The 26,621-nt window shown below is 41.5% G+C and overlaps 1 protein-coding gene across 1 annotated transcript in view; it reads right to left on the reverse strand.

Moving 5' to 3' along the window:
* Nucleotides 1-2,163: 2,163 nt before the first annotated feature.
* The window catches only part of LOC309564231 (alpha-1-inhibitor 3-like), a 92,792-nt gene continuing 68,334 nt past the window's right edge, over nucleotides 2,164-26,621 (reverse strand). The window contains exons 9-16 of the mRNA XM_082268858.1: nucleotides 24,388-24,593; nucleotides 22,897-23,112; nucleotides 22,688-22,815; nucleotides 22,164-22,254; nucleotides 18,553-18,618; nucleotides 10,486-10,588; nucleotides 10,178-10,219; nucleotides 2,164-2,214 (exon numbers count right to left, since the gene is read on the reverse strand). Of these exons, the coding sequence (XP_082124984.1) occupies nucleotides 2,192-2,214; nucleotides 10,178-10,219; nucleotides 10,486-10,588; nucleotides 18,553-18,618; nucleotides 22,164-22,254; nucleotides 22,688-22,815; nucleotides 22,897-23,112; nucleotides 24,388-24,593 (875 nt within the window). The 3' untranslated portion in view covers nucleotides 2,164-2,191. The remainder of the gene's footprint in view (nucleotides 2,215-10,177; nucleotides 10,220-10,485; nucleotides 10,589-18,552; nucleotides 18,619-22,163; nucleotides 22,255-22,687; nucleotides 22,816-22,896; nucleotides 23,113-24,387; nucleotides 24,594-26,621) is intronic.

The following is a 26,621-nucleotide window of genomic DNA, read 5'->3' on the forward strand; positions in this document are numbered from 1 at the left end:
TTGATATTTGTGATTTTTTAGTTTTTGGTTGGAATAGCACACAGGACAGAAGATAATCGTGGATTGAATGCTATGAGAAACAATGACATGTGCTTGCGGCACCCCCCAGCTTTAAGAAAAGACTTGCTTCATTCCCCAGCTCCTGCCCTGCTGTGTAAGGAGTGGGGGCAGATTGGTGTAAGTGTGTCAGTGGAAGGAATAGTGCCCCAAGAGTTTACATTCAATGGAAGTTAGTGCCCAAAAACAGCAGGCGCCTCTCTGGACAGACTGTCAGCAGCTAAAGGACCCCTGATCTCCCTGACAACTGTGTGTATGTGTGTGTCATGGCAACAAGTGCAACTAAACATGAATATCTGGGAGAAGCCCAGACATGGAGGGGACAGGGGGTCTCAGCAGAGGGAGAGCCACACAACACCCAGAATGAGACCGATATTCATCCCTCACTGAGAACCACTAACCTCTGTACACCACACTACCCCCCAATCCACCCCACTACTATTGAAGTAGCACACAAAACAGTTAAATAGTATTTTTTTTGCAAATCAGCCATGAGCATTTCTTTCCTTTATGAGGGTGTGTCTTCTGTGTCCAGTAGTAGAGATGTCCACCCCCGGAGTGAGCAATTAAAGAGCTTGGTCCTTAAGCCAGCCATAGACGGTTCAAACCTCTGCAGGTTCTGCAAGGACCGGACAAGATTCTAACCATGTATGGGCAGGCTAAATGTACCCAAGTTGATAGATCAATCAACTTGGGTGAACCCAGCCTGTCTGATTCTACAAGTGCTTATATCTAGTGCCTATTATAACCTGGGGGTGCAGGAAAGAAAATCTCTACAACCACTTTAATGATTTTTACCTATAGGTAAGCCTAAATTAAGGCTTACCTATAGGTGCTGTAAATATCTCCTAAACTTGCACCGTTTAGGAGATATTTACATTGCATGCAGCCGATGATGTCATTGGTGCATGCGCTCTGAAGAAACGGCCGCCCGTGCTGTTTCTTCAGAGCCCTGTGCCATGACTGGTGGCTCCTGAGTGACGTCACGCGGCTTCGGCCAGTAATACAGGCGGAGTCCACAGACCCTGAAGGAAGACGGGTGAACATGGATGCGGCAGGCAGCGGGGACAACGCGGGCTTTGTTGCAGGTAAGTGTCACATAATGTGCTAGTATGCGATGCATACTAGCACATTACACATTTACTTTGCCGGGAAAAAAAAAAGAAAAAAAAAGTTAAGAATTGACTTCCTCTTTAATAGCTGGTTTTACTTCATCTCTCTCTCTCCCTTGGTTCTTCTCTTCCCTGGCCAGCTGCATCAACCCTCCACTAATCTCCATACCAAACTTATATAAGATTAAGGATTAAGTTAAATCGAACCCTTTTCAGAAATAATTTAAAGGGGAAACCTTATTTTAAAGGGCAACTAAGTAACCCCTGCCTACAGCCAGATAATTGTTATTACCAGAGTTCAAAGCATCACAGCCAGAATACTGATTTTTTGGGGATGGCTTTTTATGTCATAGTTTGTAAAACATTTTCATAGAATTAAAGTGACTCTGTTTAACAACAATTTCTTAGGAAGTCTTATTATGTTCTACATACTCCTATTACAATATTTCTTATTAACTGGAATTTGTAGTACACAGTTTCCCATCAGGTCCTTCATATTAGGATCCCTGGATTGTTTGATGCCTCCCATTCACATATTCCTGATTGGCAGTTGTGGGTATACAGTATATATTTCAATGTATTATTTTATTGTGCATTTCAACTCCTGCTTGAAATAGAGCTGCAGCTCGGCTCAGGAGCCCTCATAGCAAGCTGCTTGCACTGGACAGGAGGGAGAGGCCAGGAAAAGCAACGAGGGACCCGAGAAGAGGAGGATCGGGGCTGCCCTGTGCAAAACCAACTGCACAGAGGAGGTAAGTATAACACGTTTGTTATTTTTATAGAAAAAAAAGGAGACTTTACAATCACTTTAATTACTCAGATTTTATTGGTATACAATATAATTTCAGTTTAACAGCGTCATTACAGTGAAAGGCAGCGTCATAGTTCCCAAATACTAAAGGCAGTGCTTGCCACATGGTTTTCTGTCACATGGTTCATGGTTGCCATAAGGCTTATTTATGAAAATAGTGAGAATTTTTATACATTTTTGTTCATTTAGTGACTTGAGTGTAACTTTGTCCTTATCTTGAATTGCCAGAGTCACCTACAACACAGAACAAAAGTATAGAAAAATTAAGTTTTTTTGTGTGTTAGAATATTATAATGCAAGAGATGGCAAAAATGTGTTATAGATAGTAGCACAAAAGTTAAAACATTGGCAATACCTTTTGTGTGGCTAAAGGAATATTTTTTGGAGATTCAAGCTTTAAAAGATTCTTTAGGTTTCATACAAATAACTGAACACACATATATTTACTGTATATATACACACAAGCACTGTGGACATCAAAGTACAAAAGTTAACCGCTTGCCGACTGCGCACAGTATATTTACTGCGGCAGTCGGCCCCGGCCAGGCAGAGTGACGTAGGTCTACGTCGCTCGCCTGTCACTCCTTCCAGAGCCAATAGCGGGCGGGCGGGCGCGCGCCCGCTGAGGCGCGCGCCCGCCTCGGCTCGTTCACGGAGGAGTGCGGGAGTGTGACTGGCGGACCCGATGTCCGCCGGTCACACTACGATCGCCGGTACAGCGGGAGAAAGACAGAGCGGCTTATGTAAACAAGCCGCCTGTCAGTTCTCCCTGTGTAAAAGTGAAGATCAGACAGTTCTACTATGTAGAACTGTTGATCTTTGTTTTTACACTAGTAGACCTGTCCCTGCACAGTTAGAAACACGCCCCTAGGACACACTTAACCCCTCCCTGTCCAATACTGTTAACCCCTTCCCTGCCAGTGTCATTTTTGCAGTAACAGTGCATATATATAGCACTGATTACTGCAGTAATGTCACTGGTACCCCCAAAAATGTCAGTCAAGGGTCCGATCTGTCCGCTGCAATGTCGCAGTACCGCAAAAAAAAATCGCAGATCGCCGCCATTACTCGTTAAAAAAAAAAACACCAAAAATGACAAAAATCTTTCCCTTTGTTAGTAAACGCGATAACTTTTGCGCAAACCAATCAAAATACGCTTTTTGCGATTTTTTTTACCAAACATAGGTAGCGTAAAACAAATTGGCCGAAAATTTTAAAAAATTTTGATTTTTACATTTTTTTTTGGGGGAATTTCATATAAAAAAAAGTGAAAAATATTGTTGTTTTTGCAAAAATTACGCTCTTTTTTTGTTTATAGCGCGTGATCAAAAAATCGCACAGGTGATCAAATACCACCAAAAGAAAGCTCTGTTTGTGGGAAAAAAAGGACGTGAAATTCGTTTAGGTACAGCGTCGCACGACCGCGCGATTGTCCGTTAAAGTCACGCAGTAAAAAATCGCAAAAAAACCCCTGGTCTTTTAGCAGGAAAATCCTCTGGTGGTAAAGTGGTTAAAGTGTTTGTTACCCCAACATTTCAGGTTCCTGATATGTACCTGCTGTACCATGTACTTGTATGGGAAGGTGTACTGTTCTCTTTGTATTGCTACCTTTATGTAAAATCCCTGGTGTTCTTGCCAGTCTCTCTGCTTTCTTTTTAAAAACCGACCACACTAAGCAGAAGAGCACACTCTGGTCAGTTCTCTAGCTATGCTGGGAACTCAGTATGCTTTCCTCCAATGATCAGAGTTGTCCTGACGCGCCCCAGCTGCACAGCCATTCACTGGCAAGATCAGTGTGCTGCTGCTTCCCCTCCCTCAGCTCTTATGCAACTAAGAACAGAGGGAATGTGATCACTTACAAAGAAGGGAAAAAAGGTGTCTATAATGCTTTTTTATATTTATACAAAAAAGATAGATTTCTGGGGCAAGAAAAAGTTTTTTGCAGATGAGTCTAGGCAATAAAATAAAACAAGCCTGCTTGGACATATTCGTTCTTATACCTGTTTTTTATGGATAACAGATAAAAGGATGGACTGTCATTTTGCATTTCAACCTAAAGCCCAACCAGGGCTGGTGCAGGGATTTTTGACACCCTAGGCAAAACCTGATTTTGCGCCCCCTCCGGCTCCACCCATTAGTGCGGTATGCTTATTGGGGAAGGATTCAAGAGTGTGTTTCATACATAGTGCAAGGTTCAGGGGTGCATTCATACAGGGTGCAAGGTTCAGAAATGTGTTGTACAGGGTGCAAGGTTCAGGAGTGCTTTTCGTACAGGGTGCAAGGTTCAGGAGTGCATTTTGTACAGGGTGCAAGGTTCAGGAGTGCGTTACGTACAGGGTGCAAGGTTCAGGGTGCAAGGTTTAGAAGTGCGTTTCGTACAGGGTGCAAGGTTCAGGAGTGCATTTCATACAGAGTGCAAGGTGCAGAAGAGAGTGCAGGTTCAGGAATGCATTGTACAGAGTGCAGGTTCAGGAATGCATTGTACAGAGTGCAGGTTTAGGAATGCATTATACAGAGTGCAGGTTTAGGAATGCATTGTACAGAGTGCAGGTTCAGGAATGCATTGTACAGAGTGCAGGTTTAGGAATGCATTGTACAGAGTGCAGGTTCAGGAATTTGTTGAACTGCAAAGACATCAATGAATTAAACATAGCACACTTACATCCTAAAATCTTGATTAGCAGCATACAGGAGCCGATGGAAGAATGCAGGCATCAGATAGCCTATAGCAGGACATTCAGCAGTATGAACCTCTATCCAGCACAGCCAGGGATTGGTGGGCAAGCCAGCAGGGCGTACGGCCAACTAGAGTCAGTGTGAGTCCATGAGAGGAGCTGTCAAATTGAAGCTGTGATATTGGGAAGGGCGTGGCCAAAGTGTGGGGCTCCACTTTGTCCCCTGCATAGACAAACCAATCTGCATTTATACACTGGTGGGCGGGGAGGAAGGTAATCAACCTGAATTATACAGAGCTGTAGGTGCACATGCAGTAGTTGGTTCCTCCCCCTGCCACCTTCTTCCCCGCCCACCAATGTGTAAACGCTGGCTGTTTTCTCTATAGACGGAACAAAGGGGCAGAGCCACATATATCGGCCCCGCCCTTCCCGACATCGGTTTCAATTTGACAGCTCCACTCATGGACTCACACACGCTCTCATTGCAGCTGGCTTGGGACTGTTGGGACTCAAGGTATGCTACTCTACAACTTGTGGTCTTGTCACAACTCTCTGCGGCTGCCCTCCATACAGCAGTGCTGTGCCACCTGAGGCTTGCTGTAGCACTCAGGCGGCACACAGCATGAGGAGTGCCACACTGGCCAGGTGCAGGATGCTGGTGCCCCCTGCTAAGTTGCGCCCTAGGCGGCTGCCTAGGTTGCCTTACATGTAGCGCCGGCCCTGAGCCAAACTCTAGTATTTATTTAAACTACCATCTAATACTAGTCCTATTCAGGGCTGAATAACACCAATGGAGGCCAGGGTGCCAAGAACCTGCCTCTCAGATGCATATCATGCCATGCAGAAGAATGCTCTGTGCAACTTTCAAGATCCATCCACTGTAACATTACTGGACTAAGGACACCTCAAAAAAGTTTGGTGTTAGAAGCAGCTGAAGCTTGGCTTTAGTGGCTAAAGACTTCCTTGTCCAGAGACGGTTTAAGGCAAAATAGGGCCTAACAGTGTTTGTAAAGTCACTATGTGACTTTACATGTATCCCATACAGAAATGCTGCCATTAACAAAAGCTAGGTGGCAGTTTTCCCCCCACTAATCCTTTAGGCAGGGTTGGTACCTCCCTGCATCCAATTCACATGACAGAAGAGTGTGACCGACTCTCAATGGAGTGCACAGCAGAAGGGTCCTGTGCAACTTTGGCTCAGTTTCAGGTCCAAATTCAGGCAAATATTCGGACTTGATCTTGACCTGAAACAGTGAACAGGGACACACCGGACCCCCTGCTGTGCCCCGCTCTGCACTCAGTGTGAATCCAGCCTCAGATTGACTTTGATAGGGATTGCATCAGGCATAGCGACGCTGCCCCATTTGCAACGTCTGTAGTGGCATGGCCCTCCTCTTGAGACACTAACAAGTGCATCCTCTCTTTTAAAGTGGTAGACAGGTGTACAGCTGTGACCGGTCAGGCTTATCTTCTGTAGAAGCATGAAAGTTGTAATTGGACCCCTTGGCATCTATTTGGGCAAACCCCAGGCCTCAGGCTCCTGCTCAGGTTGCCTTGTGGATGATCTGGCTCTGTTCTTGCCCCAAATTTGTCGTTCACTTCATGTTATTTGATGTACTTGTGTGTATCTGAATAAGTCTAAAAAATAAACTGATTTATATTTAAAAGCTCGTGCCTTGAAATATACACTATATTGCTAAAAGTATTGGGACACCAGCCTTTACAAGTACATGAACTTTAATAGCATCCCAACCTTAGTTGTAGGGTTCAATATTGAGTTGGCCCACCCTTTGCAGCTATAACAGCTTCAACTCTTCTGGAAAGGCCATCCATAAGGTTTAGGAGTGTGTCTATGGGAATGTTTGACCATTCTTTCAGAAGCGCATTTGTGAGGTAAGGCACTGAGGTTGAACGAGAAGTCCTGAGTTGCAGTCTCCACTCTAATTCATCCCAAAGGTGTTCTATTGGGTTGAAGTCAGGACTGTGCAGGTCAGTCAAGTTCCTCCACCCCAAACTCGCTCATCCATGTCTTTATGGACCTTGCTTTGTGCTCCCTGCTGATTCCCGCTAAGCAGGTGGATGACAGGTCTGTGTCCATTCACTGTGCAGAGTGGATACGGTCCCACTCTCCTCTATTGAGAAATCAGATGGAAATGGACCACCTGTCCATTTCTATTCAATGCGCCGGACAAATGGAAAATAGGACCACCGTCCGTCTGTTTTTGGTGGATTGTGTCAGCTAACACTCGCCCCTACATAGAGGAGACTGAAAGGTCCGAACAAGTCCACCTGAAAAACTGAAAAGGAGACCTGTTAGGACAGTCTGTGTGAAAGGGCCCAACAGAAAGTCTTACATTAAGCCAGATAGGACCTCTACGTACTGGCTTAGTTGATATCATCTGCCAATCTACTATTCACCGCATAGCAATAGCTACATAGATGTTGATGTTGTTACTTGCGCCGCCCATGATATTGGTAGCTGCTGTTTATTTATTTGGTTTCATACAGTTTCTATGTTGCATTTCTATGGCTTTTGAAGTATTGTAATAGCACCTGTGTGCCCGCTCTATTGAGTGGTTGAGAGAGTTTTGTATACATTCCCTATTTGTTCTGGAATGTGTGATTTTTTTCTTTTTTTTTTACTAAGTGCACCATTACTTTCTTTGTATTTCTGGTAATGTACCAATGGTGGAATGGGAATCCTTTGTGATATACACTTTCTCTATTGTTCTGTTTTCCTGTAAAAACTTTGAAAACTCAATAAAGCAGATTAAATATAAATTAAGCCAGACACTTATCTCTGGATGGTATATAAAAACATCTCCAGCTCTTGTAGCCCATAGGGGCATTCTACAGTGCATATTCAGAACATAGATGTAAAAAATTAAAACAAATAACCAAAATGGAATTCAGAAGCATAATTTTTGCTAATAAGGGGGAAAATTTCAACAGCAGAACTGACAGACCATTGAAGACAAGTGGCGTGAGGGATAAATTAAGCATTTCTGCTTTTTAATGGTACCCTAGACAAGGGTAGTTTTGGATTTTCCCTGTTGCAACTTAAAATTTTGGAAATACTAAAAAAAGGGGCTAGAAACTTTTTCATTTTCTTTTTTTCTTCAATCTCTGTCCCCATTAGGACAGGAAATGATGGATGGGAAAGGACACAGACTGCAGCAAAACACTTTTTTTTCTAACAACACGAGAAAGGGTTAGATTCCCTGTCCAGTTATTATTAGGCTACGTTTAAACTTGCATCCAAACTGCTGTACCTCAGGAAAACCCCCCAAAAAAACAGAAATCATAGCAAAACAATAAGTACAAATACATCAGAGAAGAACAAGTACCTCCATTACTGAAAGTTAAAGTAATACATAGTGAGGCCATGGAAAGCAATATCAAACTAGCCAAAAATATATAAAAATCACTTATCCATAGCTTAGCAAATTACATGCTAGATACTGTATGTTAGTACGAACTAGATAAAGTGAGAACAGCACGGATCTCGGAAGTACCATAGAGGGCTTTCTGTAGCTACAATCAGATGTCAACTAAGAAGATCCCCTCTAAAACCCAATGAGGTACCAACCAGAAGAAAGAACATTGTAAGAGGCAGCACAAAAGAAGGAGAATCATGAAAATTTTGAGAAGAAAAAACAGAAAAAGAGGAGGGAAAAAAAAGGGGAAGGGGGTGGGGGCATACAGGAGATGGATGATGAACACCTATGAAAGAACCCTGGAAGAGTGATAGTTTTTAGTGTGGGCACGAAGCAAAGCATTGCAACTGCTGTACAACCCCCATTCTATGCCTTTAGAGTTGAGGGGCTCAGCAATACATTTTAATGCCCCCAACCACAAGTCTTGAGAAGCCCTTAGTCCAGGACTTGACAAATTTGCTTTGAATCTATGAGCCAGCTAAAAAATATAGGAACCATTTTTTTTCTAGCATAGGGTGTGCTGCCAGCACCTGGGGCAAGACAAGTAATCTGCGCCCCCTAACTTACTTACAGCAGAGCATTCAGTCAATCACTCAAATGTAACGCCATTATCTCTAGGGTTATAGGCTGGCCAGAAATAATGACATTAAAAACTCCTTATTATGCCGATTGCATTGTGACTGTGGCATGTAAAACACCCTCATCTTCTGCCTATTGAATCTTAAGGGTGGCCGTTAGTGGGTGGCAAAAACATTTCTCTACTGCACATTTTTACCACCCAACTGCACATTTAAATTAAGCCTTAGTGACACTTTAAATAAAATACAAAAAAGGATGAAAGATTTATCTCAGCATTTCTGATCTTCTGTTGTCTCTTTGCAGCCACTTTCTGCCTACATGTGTGTCCCCTGGGATGACTCTATTCATTGCTCTTGTGGGTTTCTGGTCACCATGAAATAATGGAGCCCAGCTTTACATTAGGAGTGGTAATTGTTTATGGTACAGAGAGCTTTATCAGGGGACATAGAAGGATTCTTCTAAAGCATATCCTCCTGCCTTATCTCCCCTACTCCACCTCACAGCACACCGTAAACTTTCCAAGGAGTGCCGGCCCGGTGTGTCACAGCATTGACACAGGAACACACAGCCAATGAAGCTCCCCTGCTCCATCCTCCACCAGAATACCTCCCGCTCCCGCTAGGAGTACTCGCAGTCCACCCATTCTATCAGGTGGAGGCTACACAGGGTGCCGGGTCCCCCTCCACCTCACCCTTCACCGACGTCTGATCACGGGCAGCAGAAGAGAGAATCCATTCATCCTTGAACCTTGTGCGGGCATTGGGGAGGAGGATGGGACAGCAGCTGCCTGAGAAAAGGAGACCGGCTCCCCCTGCTCCCCTGTCACTCACAGCTGGACTTCAGACTACTGCATGCCTCCGGGGGAAACCACAGACTTTAGGTGGGGGGGGGGGAGAGAGGGATTGGCTGTCGGTGCCCTGAGCTGCATGTTGGGGGCATAGGGAGTTGCAGTGAGTGGGCTAGCAGTGGTTTCTGGTCACCATGGCGAACTGGCGCCTGGGGTTTGTCGAGCCCAGCCTAAAGGGCCATACACACTATAAGATTTTCTGAAGACTTTTTCCTTTAGACTTACCAAAAACCATATAATATGAGGTCAAACCTAAACACTTTCAATTTGTATGCAATCTGGCCCTTGTACTACATAGAAAAGGTAAATCTGAAGGAAATCTAACCACAAAAGTTGGATAGTGTGTATCCAGCCTTAGACTGTCTGTGTCCTGTTCATTTCTAATCTGGATGTCATATGGCGATTAGCCAAGGCAAATTCTCAGTAGCACAATCACAAAACTTTATAAAAACGGTCACTGTCTATTAGAAACTGAAAAAAATAAAAAGAAGGTTTGGGCTGGAGCTGGAATCTAACGCTAAGCAGGATGATAAGCATGAGTCTGTATTCACCATAGATATTGATTAGCAGACAAGACAAGGATTCAAGTCATCTCTCATTAATTACCTTTAAAAATTTTTACCCATCTAATTTAAAATAAACAAATTTGACATCCTTACCCGTGTTGCAGGGATGGTTGTATTCTGCCACTGCTTGTTCATCTGGAGGGTAAAATGAGTAAAAGAAGAACATTAAACTGCCATCAAAGGCATACACATGATACATAACATAATCCAATCAGTAATGAAGATGTGATATACAGAAGGAGTGATTTCACACCAGGATTATTCCACCACCCTCCAGCTAAAAACGAACTTCAAGAGATGTAGGAAAATGTCTTCCTGGTTTTGCTTATTGGCTTATTATTTTTTTTAAAAAAAGCTGTCATGAGAATGATAATGGTGACGTAACTTGGGAATGCTCTTACCCGTCTCATAATAGTCATAAACTTTTACTGTGGCTGGTTTCAGGTCCTTGACTTCAATGTCCTGTTCCACCACAAAAGAAAGATTTATAGGATCACGTCCCACCTAGAAGCAAAAAATCATTACAGTGCTTGATAACAGCGAAGAACAAGACAAAATGGCAGATAAAAAAAATACAAAGGAAAGGTTGGTAACAGTTTGGTTGCCACCAGTTGCAGAAGATCAGGTGTGACAGATGATACAAATGTATGACAGATGTACTAAAGGATGAAGACTTATTAATAAATAAGTTAATGAATACAATAAAAAGTAATTTTAAGCTGTATTTATCTGGATATCTCATGCTTTTGGGTAGGGTTTGAAAATCTTGCCAGTTTCCATTGTTGAATTTAAACGTTAAAGCAGTATTAAACTCAAAAGCAAACATTTATCATATTTCAGCTTACAGATTCTTAGATGTAATAGCTGCATTTGTTTTCTGTTTTTAGGCTTTCTTTCTTCTGTTTTTATCTGGTGATTCAGCCAGCTAGTCTGTTTTTGAAAATCTCAAGCTCTCTAGCAGACTCTATCAGTTTACATGGACGGGACAAACCATTGGAATGGGTGGTTAAAATTATCAGCTTTTACTTATTTGTGTAAAACCTTTATCCCAAAAGGAAAAAAATCATGTTTTGCTGAAACTGCTTATAATTTAGTGTTATCTGGAGTTTGGCTTTAATTAGTGTATTCTCATTCTTTGTATTCTCATTCCTCTAGAGTTGTGTCTCAGATGTCTTACTGACCAGATCACCCGGTGAGAACAAAAGAGGGAAAAAGCCTAAGAAAAGAAAAGTGATGGAGCCACCACATCTAATGAATGGTAAACTACAATATATTACATTTTTGGTTTCCGGGTTTATTATTACTTTAACCATTGCCGACTGCCAGCAGTACATATACTGCAGCAGGTCTGCTCTGTCTCGGACCGCAAGTGGGGGTGTGCATGCGCCACTTGGCTACAGGGGGAGCCAATCAGCAGGTCCAGCGGCTGCGATGGTCACTGGGCAGCCGCGATCGCTCCCCGTGGAGACAGAACGGCGGTCTGCCATTGTAAACACAGCAGACCGCTGTTCTGTCAGTGATGAACACAGGGATCCTGTGTTCTTCTTATTTAGTGACATAGGTCTCTGTGTTCATGCAGCAAGCCCATCCCCCACAGTTAGAAAACACCTCCTAGGGACACATTTAACACTTTGATCGCCCCTGGTGTTAACCCCTTCCCTGCCAGTGTCATTAGTACAGTAACAGTCAATATCTTTAGCACTGATTACTGTAATAATGTCACTGGTCCCCCGAAAAGTTTCAAAAATGTCAGTTAGGGGTCCGATCTGTCCGCCGCAGTGTCGCAGTCCCACTAAAAATCACTGATCGCTACCATTACTAGTAAAAACTAATAAATAAATAAAAATGACATAAATATTTCCCCTGATTTATAGACGGAATAACTTTTGCGCAAACCAATCAATATACGCTTATTGGGATTTTTTTTACCAAAAATATGTAGCAGAATACAAATTGGCCTAAAATGATGAAAAAATGTGATTTTTATTTTTTTTTTTTTATTGGGAATGTTATATAGCAGAAAGTAAAAAATGTTGTTTCTATTTCAGAATTGTCGCTCTCTTGTTTTTGGTTTATAGCGCAAAAAAATAAAAATTGCAGAGGTGATCAAATACCACCAAAAGAAGCTCTATTTGTGGGAAAAAAGGACATCAATTTTATTTGGGTACAGTGCAATTGTCAGTTAAAATAACACAGTGCTGAATCACATAAAATGGTCATTAAGGAGGCAAAACCTTCCGGTCCAGAAGTGGGTAATATAACAAGCACACAACTCTGTTAGAAAGATGAACATCAATGACACAAGTCAGGCAGCTTAACCTTGATCACAGATACATTTAGAGTTCATAGTGCTGAGTAGCCAACATGTTTTAGGGTGATTGCAAGATTTAGAAACTAAACTAATGTGGACATGTGTTCCCCTTAAGGGGTTTTGCCCAAATATGGAGATTTTTTTTAACTTCTAGTTGTGTTTCATTTTTTTTTCTAATCAAAACTGTACAAAAGTTATCAAAAAATAAACTATTGCCCTAAAAAGAAACTATTAGGAGTTGAAATATGTAAATGAAAAGTGCCTTTAATGACATTAATGTTGTCATTTTGCTCAGGTAGTTATCTCATTTATGTATTTAAAGCAAGCAATACAGCCTGGTCAAGGACCACGCTCGCTTTATCAGGGGACACCTTATGTAAAGTACCTAGTAAAGGGTATATTTATTCAAAACACATGTGCCATTAGGCAGATCTATAACTCTTATATCTAATAAGAGTTATATTAAGAAGTGTTTTGATTGAGCATATGCAGCATTTTCATTGGCATGAAGTTTTAATTTGCATTGACTTCTAAACAGTTTATGGCTTTGTAAACTAGTTTATTCATGCTTTATCTGTCTGCATACATGGCATCCTGTATTAAAATGTCTGTTGATATGCAAATTCAAATCAAACCAAAAGTCCCATCAACCTCAGTATTGGCATGAGATGTGCTGATCACCTTTGGACTTTCAACTTTTGTCTCAGGAAGAGAAGTGCAGTAGACAACCAAATCAGTAAAACTATGTATACCTTTTATACTGTATGTATGTACGTACGTACGTACGTATGTACAGTGCCTTGCGAAAGTATTCGGCCCCCTTGAACTTTGCAACCTTTTGCCACATTTTAGGCTTCAAACATAAAGATATAAAACTGTAATTTTTTTTGAAGAATCAACAAGCGGGACACAATCATGAAGTGGAACAAAATTTATTGGATATTTCAAACTATTTTAACAAATAAAAAACTGAAAAATTGGGCATGCAAAATTATTCAGCCCCCTTAAGTTAATACCTTTTGCTGCGATTACAGCTGTAAGTCGCTTGGGGTATGTCTCTATCAGTTTTGCACATCGAGAGACTGAAATTTTTGCCCATTCCTCCTTGCAAAACAGCTCGAGCTTAGTGAGGTTGGATGGAGAGCGTTTGTGAACAGCATTTTCAGTTCTTTCCACAAATTCTCGATTGGATTCAGGTCTGGACTTTGACTTGGCCATTCTAAAACCTGGATATGTTTATTTGTGAACCATTCCATTGTAGATTTTGCTTTATGTTTTGGATCATTGTCTTGTTGGAAGGCAAATCTCTGTCCCAGTCTCAGGTCTTTTGCAGACTCTATCAGGTTTTCTTCCAGAATGGTCCTGTATTTGGCTCCATCCATCTTCCCATCAATTTTAACCATCTTCCCTGTCCCTGCTGAAGAAAAGCAGGCCCAAACCATGATGCTGCCACCACCATGTTTGACAGTGGGGATGGTGTGTTCAGGGTGATGAGCTGTGTTGCTTTTACGCCAAACATAACGTTTTGCATTGTTGCCAAAAAGTTCAATTTTGGTTTCATCTGACCAGAGCCCCTCCTTCCACATGTTTGGTGTGTCTCCCAGGTGGCTTGTGGCAAACTTTAAACAACACTTTTTATGGATATCTTTAAGAAATGGCTTTCTTCTTGCCACTCTTCCATTAAGGCCAGATTTGTGCATTATATGATTGCTTGTTGTCCTATGGACAGAGTCTCCCACCTCAGCTGTAGATCTCTGCAGTTCAGCCAGAGTGATCATGGGCCTCTTGGCTGCATCTCTGATCAGTCTTCTCCTTGTATGAGCTGAAAGTTTAGAGGGACGGCCAGGTCTTCGTAGATTTGCAGTGGTCTGATACTCCTTCCATTTCAATATTATCGCTTGCACAGTGCTCCTTGGGATGTTTAAAGCTTGGGAAATCTTTTTGTATCCAAATCCGGCTTTAAACTTCTCCACAACAGTATCTCGGACCTGCCTGGTGTGTTCCTTGTTCTTCATGATGCTCTCTGCGCTTTAAACGGACCTCTGAGACTATCACAGTGCAGGTGCATTTATACAGAGACTTGATTACACACAGGTGGATTCTATTTATCATCATTGGTCATTTAGGTGAACATTGGATCATTCAGAGATCCTCACTGAACTTCTGGAGAGAGTTTGCTGCACTGAAAGTAAAGGGGCTGAATAATTTTGCACACCCAATTTTTCAGTTTTTTATTTGTTAAAAAAGTTTGATATATCCAATAAATGTTGTTCCACTTGTTGTTGATTCTTCACAAAAAATTACAGTTTTATATCTTTATGTTTAAAGCCTGAAATGTGGCAAAAGGTCGCAAAGGTCAAGGGGGCTGAATACTTTTGCAAGGCACTGTATGTATGTAGGTATGTATATATATATATATATATATATATATACACATACATATATACACGCACACTATGTTGTCAAAAGTATTGGGGCACCTGCCTTTACATGCACATGAACTTTAATGGCATCCCAGCCATCCCATCCAACATCTTAGTCCGTAGGGTTCAGTATTGAGTTGGCCCACCCTTTGCAGCTAAAAAAAAGCTTCAACTCTTCTGGGAAGGCTGTCCACAGGCTTTAGGAGTGTGTCTATGGGAATGTTTGACCATTCTTCCAGAAAGGGATTTGTGACATCAGGCACTGATGTTGGAGAGAAGGCCCAGCTCCCAGTTTCTGCTCTAATTCATCTCAAAGGTGTTCTATCTGGTTAAGGTCAGGACTTTGTGCAGGCAAATCAAGTTCCTCTACCCCAATCTCGCTCATCTTTGTCTTTATGGATCTTGCTTTGTGCACTGGTGAGCAATCAGGTTGGAACAGGAAGGGGCCACCCCCAAACTGTTCCCACTAAGTTTGGAGCATGGAATTGTCCAAAATGTCTTGGAATGCTGATATCTTAAGAGCTGGAATTAAGGGGCCAAACCCAACCCCTGAAAAACAACCCCACATCACAATCCCCCCTCCACCAACTGATTTGGACCAGTGAACAAACCAAGGTCCTTAAAGGCATGGATGAGCGAGTTTGGGGGTAGAGGAACTTTACTGGCCTGCATAGAGTCCGTAACCCGATAGAACACCTTTGGGATGTATTTGAGTGGAGACTGCAAGCCAGGCATTCTCATCCAACATCAGTGCCTGACTTTGCAAATGCGCTTCTGGAAGAATGGTCAAACATTCCCATAGACACACTCCTAAACCTTGTGGACAGCCTTCCCAGAAGCTTTGAAGCTGGTATAGCTGCAAAGGAATGGGCCCTCTCAATGTTGAACCCTACAGACTAAGACTGGGATGCCATTCAAGTTCATGTGCATGTAAAGTCCCAATACTTTTGAAAATATAGTGTGTGTGTGTGTATGTATATATATATATATATATATATATATATATATATATACACACACACACACACACACACACACACACATTACATATACATAACAATTGGAAAACCATTGTTTGTGAGCAATGTGATAAACATGAGCCTGTGAGCACCATCTGGTCAGCTGAATCTCATCCAAAATGAGCCTTTGCAGATCTCTACTACTCCCTTACAATAAGGCCATATTAGTAGAAATACATAGAGTGCCACATTAAAAAATTAAGGTATCTTTTGAATAACAGTTTCCACTTTATTTATGTTGTAACAAGCACCAATGTATTTTGTGTGTCTAAAATGCCCCCTTCATCAGGGCTGAAAAGAAATTGCAAAAGCGGAGCTGACTGAAGGAAGGACAGATTCGGAGAAGTCCTGTGTTTCCTGATGGTAAATTTAGAGGCTCTTATAACATTATTTGAACCATTCAGATAGATCCCGTGCCACCATTCAATTATTTTGTACTTAAAGAGGTTGTAAACCCCACATTTTTTTTTTTTTACAACCTGCAAGAGAAACACATAATGAGCTAGTATGCATCGCACACTAGCTCATTATGAAATACTTACCTCAGAACGAGCCCCCGCCGTGCCGCCCACTTACCTCTATGACGGGCGACATGCTGAGTAGGTTAGCTTACTTTTCTGTAACCGAGCCATAGACTATGAGGGACGGAGGGGTTCTGCAGTCCTTATAGCTTTATAGGCTCTGGCAGCAAATTTTAGTTTGAGAAAATGATGTTCTGCTACTAGTATGGCAAGCTGTGTACGGATCTGATATCAGGGAATTTGCACATGTTTCAGTGAGGTGTGTAGCTTCTAATACTTTATTAGAATGTAGAATGTAAGACCAGGGTTCACTTGTCCTCAAGGGGGAAAGTCCTACAGCAACCTGGCAGAGCAGTGCATTGTGGGGGAGGCAGGAAAGTGCAGCCCCCCTCTGTTAGAGCGGAGTTCCTGGAGGGAAGGAAAAGCTTCACTGTAGTCACCATCAATACAAACCATTACAGGTACTAGACAGTGGGATTAAGAGATACCTGCGTGGACCGACTCTAAACCACTTAACCCATAACAGCTGGAGGACAATAAGCATATGTCGGAAGATTGAGAGGAGCTTGGATAACTATACCTAATGCTCTTTTTGAGTGTTGTGGAGGTGAGCGGCCACTGCACTCAGTGTTGGATTGCGAGCTCACCGGGACACACTCACTTTGCTGTGTTTGAAAGTGTAAACCTCACCTGTAGATTGCACTGGAAGATATCACTTAATTTTGTGGCACCCTGCACTTTAATCACTGCATTGGACTGATATTAGCTTAAGAGCTATTTTTTGGACAATTTATGCACCTTTAGTTTGGCACTGCTGCACTTTTTGAGTCCGGTTTTGTGACACTCCATAACTGTTTACATCAACATTATCACCTCATGCTGTTATTTGCACATTTTTATATTGTTTATTGTTGTTCATCATCTGTATGAGGAAAAACGATTCACATATTATTTAGTTATTTGTTTTTTACTGCTAATCACTTGTGTTTGTATAGTAGCGCTTAGATCTGGATTCAGCAGATCGTTCACCATTGGATGACCATTTGAGAATATTTCATTTGACTTTTCTACTATCACTTTGATTTTCCTCATTCTCACATTTTTCTTTAGTCATCCACTAACACATTCATTTATTATCTGATCATTGTGATCTACAGCTTTTTGAGACCATTGGGTATTGGATATTGAAGGTTGATAGAGTGGTCCCCCTCATTTAGAGTTTAGCGCTGATTTTTTTTACTTTGAATGTCCAGTCGCCAGTCTTCTGGAATCCCGGCATCCGGCCATCTGATTGGCCGGAGCCGCGATGACGTCACTCCCGCGCACGCGCGTGGGAGCCGACAGTCACAGCACGGGACTCTGAAGGAACGGCACCAGCAGCCGTTCCTTCAGAGCGCATGCGCCAGTGACGTCACTGGCTGCATGTAAGGTAAATATCTCCTAAACGGTACATGTTTAGGAGATATTTACAGTACCTATAGATAAGCCTTATCATAGGCTTACCTATAGGTAAAAGTGTCAGAGGAGGGTTTACTTCCTCTTTAAAGCGAGACCGGCCATGCGAGTGTAATAAGTGATTCAAAATAGCTGCATTTGTATGCAGGTGGGGTGCAACACACACACAGTCCCAGTGTGATGAAATAACTTGTATTGAAATAATGCAAAGACAGTTCACAAATAATCCGGTGGGAAGTCAGGCCAACTGGGAACACTCACGGTTCCAACAGCGAGTACAGAGCAGGATTCAGCCGAACTGACTGAGCCTTTAGAAAGGGGCAGAATGCAACCTGACCGTCTTGTCCTCAAGCAGGTAGATGTCCAGAGAAGTTGAAAGCCCTACATTTTTCCTCCTCATTAGGAACCATTCCCTGCCATTAGTTCTGTCCCTAATCTACCAGTGCACAAAATGCGTGCCTTAAAAAGGATCTGTCTGACCCGAGATGGCTGCTGGAATGCTAGAGTCACATGGGGCTGCAGCATCCAATATAATAGCTTCCTAAGAAACCATAGAGGAACCATGATTCTCTTGACTTTCTTTCAAACTGCAGTGCCGCTGCGGAAGATCACCATCTGCAGTTGAGAAAGTAAACTGCACCTGTCTACATGTACTGTATATCACAATTATGCTGCAGAGAGGATGGATCGTATAGCTGCCATCTCAAGTCAATATGTACATGAAAAAAGGCATTCAAACCTCATTCAGATATAAGGTGACCATGTCCGTCTGTATTTCACTTCTCTGTATCAGTCTGTCCTGCAACTGTGAAAAAAAAAAAATAAATAACATATCTTAATATTCATATTATATTATTATAAAAAGGTTACAGTTTCCTGCCACTATTTGGTGATGGTGATGTGTTGGGTTAGTATTTGCCCTGGTGGCTGGATCAAAACTTTGAAATGAATCCTAAACTTACGTGTCAGCCTAATGAGCTTAGCAAAGTTAACTTTCAAACTTTCCCCCCTTCACAAAAATGTCCATCAGCATGCAGTGCTGCACAACCTTTGCACCTCTCGTATGACCTTACAATTATCTGCTTGAAAGAAAAAAAAAATTTGCCCTAAGATATCAGGGAAAAGTATTTTTTTTCCAGCAGGGTATTGTGGTAAATGAGGTGCGTGACGTCATTGGCGGCCAGCCTATTCCTTCTCCACTGAGCCACCAATGACATCATATTCCTCTTCTTGCATATGCTGTGTACCAGAATTTATTTACCAAAAATATGTAGCAGAATAAAAATTAGCCTAAACTGATAAAGAAATTAGATTTTTTTAATTTTTTTACTGGATGTGTTTTATAGCAGAAAGTAAAAAATATTGTTTTTTTTTTTTTTTTCTCAAAATTGTCGGTCTCTTTTTGTTTATAGCGCAAAAAATAAAAACTTCAGAGATGATCAAATACCACCAAAATAAAGTTCTATTTGTGGGAAAATAAAGACATCAATTTTATTTGGGTAAAACATCGCATGACCGGGCAATTGTCAGGTAAAGCAACGCAGTGTCGTTTTCCAAAAAATGGCCTGGTCATTAGGGGGTAAAACCTTGCAGAGTGGTTAATCACCATACTCAAGGAGTACTGCCAACAATATAAAGACAAGGTTTAGCTCATACAGAATTTAAATTGTCAATCTATATAAAAATAAAATATGGGGTAGATTTCCTTTTTCTTTTTGCTTTTCTCCTTTTTGGTGGCTGTTGTCATGTCACTCAACCCCTGGCTTATTATATCTCAAACAAATCAGATCTCTGAGTAGGAATATTCTTTAAATAAAGATTATTTTTGTAATAATATTTTTGAATTATGTATTGGAGACTATTCTATATATTATGCCTACTTACTCCAGTCACCATAACCAGACATAGTATGGAAAGTAAGTTGGTCATTAACTGGTTCTCGACCGCCTGTCGCCGATTTACTGCGGCTCTCCTGCTCAAACCGACGTAGACCTACGTCGGTCGCGCGCCTGCAACTAGGGGGCGAGCGCACACCACCAGCGGTGCGCTCCCGCCCCCACTCGGCAGCGGGGACTCCAATGCATGGGGCAGGCGGCTCTGATTGCCGCCTGACACCCGCGATCGTTCCCCGCTGAGAGAGAAGGACGGGTAGCTGTTGTAAACACAGCAGACCATTCTTCTCCCTGGAATGATCACAGAGCTCCTGTGATCCTGCTATAGAGGATCACAGGTCTCTGTGATCATTTCACAAGCAACGCATCAGTTAGGCGTCCGATCTGTCCGCCGCAATGTCGCAGTCCTGCAAAAAATCGCAGATCACCGCCATGACATAAATCTTTCCCATAGTTAGTAGAAGCGATAACGTTTACGCAAACCAATCAAAATACACTTATTGAGATTTTTTTTTTTTTTTTACCAAAAATATGTAGTAGAAACCAAATTGCCAAAAATGTTAAAAAATTTTGATTTTTAATTTTTTTTTTGAGAATGTTATATAACGGAAAGTGAAAAATATTGTATTGTTTTTTTTTTTTTTTTTTTTTTTTTTAGAATTGTCGCTCTTTTTTTGTATATACCACCAAAAGAAAGCTCTATTTGTGGGGAAAAAAGGACATCAATTTTATTCGGGTATAGCGTCGCACAACCGTGCAATTATCCATTAAAGTAACACAGTGCCTGTTCATTAAGGGGGGAAATCTTCTGGTCCAGGAGTGGTTAAAAAGCACATTTCACAATTGTTTATGACCAAAGTTTTCCAAGTGTAGTATGTTTTACCATAGTCAAGAACATTTGGCCTGAGGACCAGGGTGGGTGGGGAGGGTATTATATCTTCCTTTCCTGCCTCGAGTGTCGATCTCCACCCATTGCTGAGAGAAGTGTATGTTTAGTACTTCAAATCTTTTATCATTACATAGGATTTATATAGCGCCGACAGTTTACGCAGAGCTTTACAACTTGAGGGTAGACAGTACAAATACAATACACTTTAAAGTGGAGTTCCGGGCACAGAAATGATTTTTTACTGAACATACCCCCGGGACAGTCAGGGCTAGCACATTCCACAATGGCTAGCCTCTGATCTGTCCCGGTTCGCACTTACCTTTTAGAAGAAATACTTACTTATAAAATTTCTTCCACAGCGTTTCCATCTCTGTTGTGGGCAGCTGAAGCCGGCGCGGTCCTCTTCTCTGTCTTCTTCCGCGTCTTCTTGTCCCAGAATGCACTGCACCAGCCCCTCTCGTCACTTCCGGTGCGGCGCCCGGAAATGACGAGCGGGGCCGGTGCCGTCGCATTGATTCCTGGGAGCTATGATGTTTAGCTACCAGGAATCATCGCGAGGCAGGAAGTGATGGGGTGAGCCGCGGCTCCGAGGGAGGAAGCAGTCAGAGGTGAGTATTTACGATCTTCAATAAAAAGGTGAGTAAACAAAAAAAATAAAAATAACTATCCAATTCCTTTTCAGGTGAGGTCTACCTAGCAGAGGGGCACAAAAAAAAAAATTGTTTTTGTGCCCGGAACTCCGCTTTAATACAGTGGGAATCAGAGGGGCCCTATTCATGCACAAAACACGTTGGCCCATTGCAGACTCCTTTTTTCTGTTATGTATTAATTAATCATAAAAATATCCTTTGCTCTGTACATCAAAAAACTAGTAACAATCTTATTTTACATATTTGTCAATGACTTATCAATTGTTTAAACAGGGGCTACTGTCTCTGGAGCACAGTGTGTCAAAATGACGACCAGGTCTCGCTGGTACTAGTGAAAGAATGACTGCAATAGGAAGAGAGCACAGGAAACCACCTAACTTGGAGCTGAAATTAGGTTTTTAGGTTTACCTCTTGTGCCCAATTTCTCTAAATGAAAAAGAAATGATCAAATTACAGTAAGTCATGGTAGCTAATCCACATGACTTTTCCCACAGACAAGGGCTTCTTTTGATCATTTCCAGGTACTATGGGTTACTGAAATCCACACTTAATTCTTAAGACTGCTGATTAAATTGTAGCACAGGCACACCCTGCACTTCCAAGAATAATAGGTATTCTCAACTAAGCAATCAATATTTCATTATTTTGTACATTTTAGTAAATCCTTTATGGAGGTGTGTAAGAAAATTGTACAACCCAGAGGAAATACATAAATGCATGGATAGGCCATACATATTCCTTGTAGGCAGATTCTCAGATAAAAAAATTATCCTAAGAACAGGAGAAGGAATGTAGTGATGGTAACCAATGAGCCACCACCATGCCCCACATTATTATAATTTGCTATCATACAGTGGGCAGAAACACTAACTTTTTTTTTACGTATACTAATAGAATATTTTTTGGTAGCCATCCTTACCTTCCTCACAGTACTCTTGATTGGAATGTATCCAGACAGCATCTTCACCTCTATAACAACCATATTAGTTATTTCTCTGGTTCCAGTGTAGCTATGAAAGTAAAAAAAGGGGGGGGCTAGAGTGAAATAATCTGTCATGCCTCTTAATACTTTAGGATAATTTATAGGTAAGAATTTTCCAACAGCAGTGTGAAGTGTGTGAAGTGATCTGATAACCTGGAGAGGAACCATTTATAGAAAAATACCAGGTTGAACTTTACACACTGGTTTCCTTTTTATAGAGCCCCCCCCCAGGTTCAGGGATCTCACTAAAAAGTCTGTGAGTTCCCGTCAGTATAAGTAGTGAGACAAAATCTTTCCAACAGTAACACAGAAACAAATACAGCTTCAGTTGAGTAAGTAAGAGTTAGACATTTTAGGAATGCTTTTTTATTGTACCATTCATCAACAAATTAGGATCATGTTATACCCCCAAGTTTTAAATGAGTCCCCGATGAATAATTGAAAACGGTTATAAAACTCACGCAGCATTGATGTTAATCTCAAAATTTTTCACTGGATCCCCCCGACACTCTATTTTTGAATGTGGTGTCACCTTTAATGAAAAGCTGGTGTCCCTTTTGGGTGGAGGAACATTGTATCTCAGGACTGCCTGTGAGGTAAGCAGAGAAAATTGAGTTTGAGAATGACTACAAACAAGATAAAAAATTTCAGATGGTTGATTTCCTCTTACCTGTACAAAAACACAGCCGTTTCCTGTGGCAGACACTGTGTAATCTCCAGTAACAGCCGGTAGCGATGCTCTCTGAAGGAGGAGGCGGTTGTTTTTGTCTACATGGAACTTCTCCAGAAATCCTGTACTTTCACTGACAGTCACAGTCACATCGCCCTTATCACTAAATGTCAGTTCTGAATACTTGGCCAGAGCTTGTAGAGCCACAACTGTGTCCTATATAGAACAAGAAAATGTTTGTAAAGGCCTTCATCTACTAATCAATGCCTTCTTCTAATGAGGTTCCAGATTTTGGATTGTGTTCCGTTTCTGCAACTAACATATTGTTTCTAAACAAAGGCCACCCTTTTTTTAACATTTGGTCTTTAAGAAAAATCCATCACTTTGGACATTTAGAGCAAAGTTATGGGTTCACTTGAAAGCCTACCCACCCACTGATACTCACCTTCACAGTGATCCCCTACCATTTTGTTTATCTGACAAAGCCTTTGACTGACATATAGTTTACACAAGGATTAGACTTAGGGCTATGAACAGATGAACAGATGAAAAAAAAAAAAAAAAAAACAGGGGTGAGCATAGATAGAGAGTATTAGTGGGGAGTGGGTAAAAGTGACCTATCAAGAGAATTTTTCCCTAACCCTAAATGGACAAAGTGACTGTAAAAATAATACAATGAACAACATACCGTATAGAAACTCCCCCACTAATCCTGACACCACCATGAAATCCCATCTCCATTTTCCCAGGCTTTCTTATTGTTCACTCAGCTTTATGGCAAACAATGGTGCTGCCAGACCACTGATGGGTTCTTAATACTGTATATTCCTATGAAAGATCAATTTTCACACTTGTAGATGTGTTTATCTGGATACAAAGCCCCACCAGTAATTTTTTAGGATGTCAGAAGTTTTAAGTTTTACCTATTTCCGTTTACATTTTTATCTTAGGTTTTCGGTGCATACAGTAGTACAGGCTTTAATATGCATACGTTCTGATGCAAGGGGCAGCAAAAAAATGTACTAAAGGAACATAGGTTGCCATGGATATTCATCTGTTCCTTGCTTTCTTAATGCTCTGTTCAAAGCCAGGAACAGAAGGATATACTTTGCACTTCAGGGTATGAAGGAGTATGTGACTCACCCACTGCGGTAGCTAAGACACCATGACTTGTAGCCATGTAGGACTTTCCTTTTACTCCTTTTGAACATGAAAGTGAGGTAGTCATATATGTGATCTGCTAAGGTCGGTTTTAACCAAGCAGGGGCACATTTCAAATCTGGCTCTGACCATGGCTTTGCTGGGGTTGTAAAGATGGGCCATCTGGGTGTTAAAATGTATTTTCTTGCAGTCACTGAGACATTTAACTAGTTATGTCAGTGATTTAATCTACAAGAGTTCAGCCATAATGGTGTAGTTATGTTTTGGTGGACTTGATATTAAGTGAAAATGGTAATGAGATATGTAATGCACTGGAATGCTATCAGTCACCTGTGTAGATGAGAAGCTTCCATAGGGATTCTGCTGTTTGCTCAGCCAGTTCACAATCTCCGTAGCTTTGCCCAGGTCAGGTTTAGGACCAGAAAGTAGAGCCAGGAGTACATAGGCATTCATTTCCACCTCAGCAGAGGGGGCTCTGTACCAGTATGAATCTTGAACGGGAGGAGCAGTATCCCGTGCCCAGTGGAGCTGTCCATCTGTAAATACAAAGACACCACATAAGTACACTATGATCTTGTCTTTCTCTAACAACTGAACTTAGCACCTTACTATAAGTGGTGCAGTATCTCTGAGAATTTAGTTTGGCATCAGCCAGGACAAAAGGAGACACTACAACTGGCATTTAATGAAAATTCTGCAACATCAAAGCTAGAGCTGGGTTTGACAAGTATACCTAATTAATTAGGCAATTCTCCAACCCCCCCCCCCCCTTACCCACTCATATGGCTCAGTCCAAGGTTTTAGTGAGAGAAGGTCTGAAAATAGACATCAATTCTCTCAAACCAAAATTCACTGCTAATTATTTGTCAAACACTATATGGCCAACATTTTGGTGACACTTGACCATCACATTTATAGTATATGAGTTTATTGTACATCCCATGACACAACTATGAGTATTAATAGGGGTGGGCAGCCTCTTTGTGGCTATATCATCCTTTGTTCCTCTGTGATATTTTGAAGTGTAACCTAAAATGCACAATAGGAGAAATCCTTTAGGAATAGTGGGAAGAACACAGGTTATGGAGAATTTCTGTGGGAATTTGTTCCTATTCAGCCAAAAGAGCATTGCTGAAGTCAAATATTGATGCTGGACAAGGAAACCTGGCATTCTATCAGATTTGCAATCCCTCCCAAAGGTGTTCAGTATGGCTGAGGTCAGTGCTCTGTGCAGGTCACTTGAGTGCCTCCACTAAAATTATTAAGCCATGTCTTAAAGGACCTAGTTGTGTATACTGGGGAACAGCCATGTTGGAACAGAAAAGAGCCTTCCAAAAACTGTTGCCATAGGTTTGAAAGTGCACAGTTGTTTAAAATATCTTTATACTGTATGGTTTAGCTTTGACAGTAATCATTACTGGAATTGCCTAAACTCCAGTAATTTGGAGGGATGTCCACATACATTTAACCATATATCATATAATATTGAAAAGAAAGGGGTGCGCTGATTAGGTGAAAGGCTGCAACCAGATGATAGGACGTGTATATGTTTAAAAGTGATGGTGCGCTTTTCTTGAATGTGAAAAATCATATATTAAACAATATATATCAAAATTGGGAAAAAACCAAATCAAAGTCACAGTGATAGGTGAATGGGTGTAAAATAAACAAACAAAATGGTCAAATAACATTCGATGTGACTTTCCAAATAAACATTAAAATAAAAGTCCATTGAATAATGTGATCCAAAATGTGAAAAAATGGTGAAGAAAGTCCAATTAAAAATCAAGGTGATGATGTAGTGTTCCCTCCACCGGGTGAAATGCCTCCTTACCTGGCGGAAAGAAGGTAAGTGCCTGATAATGATATTCTAATATGGAAACCGGTGCTCTATTTCCACCTGCACACGTGCAAGGTCACCCAGGTGATAAATAAATACAAGCCTCTTACCAGATGTAAGAGACAATCAAGCCTCTAAATATCCTGATCATGAGGATGCTTCTTTAACACCATGGATGGATGAAATCATTCGCACTTTCTTCCCTCTGTATATACCAACATGTGTCTCCTATCCTTTTGGGGTGATGGACTCCCCGCGATGTTCCAACGTACATAAAAGAATGGATGGGACTAATAGTGCATTACCTTTTGTATGCAATTTATTGATATACAGATTTGCACTTACAGTTAGGTTGAAAGTTCGGGCAGAAAATCAATTATTGACAGGCTGAGGATCTCTAGGTGCATCGGGTCCGGCTGCAGCACGGACCGCCGATGACGCAATGACGGCGTGCCGTCATTGCGTCATCGGCGGTCCGTGCTGCAGCCGGACCCGATGCACCTAGAGATCCTCAGCCTGTCAATAATTGATTTTCTGCCCGAACTTTCAACCTAACTGTAAGTGCAAATCTGTATATCAATAAATTGCATACAAAAGGTAATGCACTATTAGTCCCATCCATTCTTTTATGTACGTTGGAACATCGCGGGGAGTCCATCACCCCAAAAGGATAGGAGACACATGTTGGTATATACAGAGGGAAGAAAGTGCGAATGATTTCATC

The sequence above is a fragment of the Pelophylax lessonae genome (assembly GCF_965119305.1).
Source record: "Pelophylax lessonae genome assembly, chromosome: 9".
In the NCBI taxonomy this organism is placed as follows: Eukaryota; Metazoa; Chordata; class Amphibia; order Anura; family Ranidae; genus Pelophylax; species Pelophylax lessonae.